At 31.1% G+C, this 1,230-nt stretch overlaps 1 protein-coding gene across 1 annotated transcript in view; it reads left to right on the top strand.

The window, feature by feature from the left end:
* CWC22 (CWC22 spliceosome-associated protein) overlaps positions 1-1,230 on the top strand; it is a 55,133-nt gene that overhangs the window by 27,663 nt on the left and 26,240 nt on the right. Inside the window, exon 6 of the mRNA XM_012650694.1 lies at positions 198-207. Within this exon, the coding sequence (XP_012506148.1) occupies positions 198-207 (10 nt within the window). The remainder of the gene's footprint in view (positions 1-197; positions 208-1,230) is intronic.

Genomic DNA, 1,230 nt, shown 5'->3' with positions numbered 1-1,230 from the left:
TTTGGATGCCTTTTATTTCTTTCTCTTGTCTAATTGCTCTGGTTAGACCTTCTGGTACTGTGTTGAATAGAAGTGGTAAGAATGGACATCTTTGCCTTGTACCAGATCTTAAAGGAAAGTTTTCAACTTTTCACTCTTCAATATAATATTAGCTTTGGTCTTGTTATATATGGCCTTTATTCCAATTTAATTTCTAGTGAAAGCAAAGTGAGAATGTGAGAGAAATGGGAAAGATGAGCAACACATTTTAGAAAAGCAAAAGGGAATCATTTACTATATTCTATGTGGTTTTAAGCTACTGGTCATATTTATAAGGGTCAGAAAATAGAAATATTCTGTATTCTGTGTATTACTTTAGAATTTGAAGTCTGTTTTCTCATGTCATTTAACATGACCTTAATCCATCTTTTAAAAAATTGGGGATATAAGGTAAGTACAGAGGTACAGAAAGTTGACCAAGAGGTAGCCATTATCCTCAAAGGTAGGCAGAGATGTCTCCATGTTACTTAGAAAAAAAGTAGACTTAGAGAAGTTATATGGATTGCCTAAAATAATAATTTATACACTGAGTTCTTTTTTTCTCATTTTCTACTCCAGTAATTCAATTGTCATACTTAAACCTGCTGACTATTAAACATATTACCTACTGCCTGAGTTGTATTTAACTCATGCTCGTTTTGAGCCCAGGGCCTCGTGAAGCATATGTAATTCACACATCTCTTCACCTATGTGAACTGTTTTTCAAGTTGCATATAACTCACACACAGAAAACAATAAAAAATAACAAATTTTTCATTACATTAGAAATTGTTTTCAAAGTTTTTGTTCTATTTTTGTAATAAAACACTGTGGCCCCAAGGAAAATTTTTGTTTTCTAGTGTGGCAGTCAATGTGTTGTTAATATTAAAGGTATTTTTTTCCTGACTTTTAACAATCCAGTAATTATTTGTTGTTCCATTGCTAAAAATAGCTTCAGTTAGCCTACTTTACATCTTCCCCTTCCTTATCAAATGCATATAGAAACATGACCATTTCAAAATGATTTACAAATAGGCACCTTTTATTTTCTTGTCATTTTAGCATTAATCTTGCAATACATTTATTATGTCTTTATCTCTCATGGGAGTATTTAGCCTTAAAGATATAAACAAGCCCAATTTATCTTTAATCACAAAATTAATTTTATATAGATGATGGACCCATAGTAGAAACTTTATGTTGTCTAAATTT

This window comes from Propithecus coquereli, unplaced genomic scaffold (genome assembly GCF_000956105.1).
Source record: "Propithecus coquereli isolate 6110/MARCELLA unplaced genomic scaffold, Pcoq_1.0 Scaffold34, whole genome shotgun sequence".
NCBI classification, from domain to species: domain Eukaryota; kingdom Metazoa; phylum Chordata; class Mammalia; order Primates; family Indriidae; genus Propithecus; species Propithecus coquereli.
The sequence above is the reverse complement of the archived record's forward strand: the minus strand, read 5'-3'. Positions and strand labels throughout refer to the sequence as shown.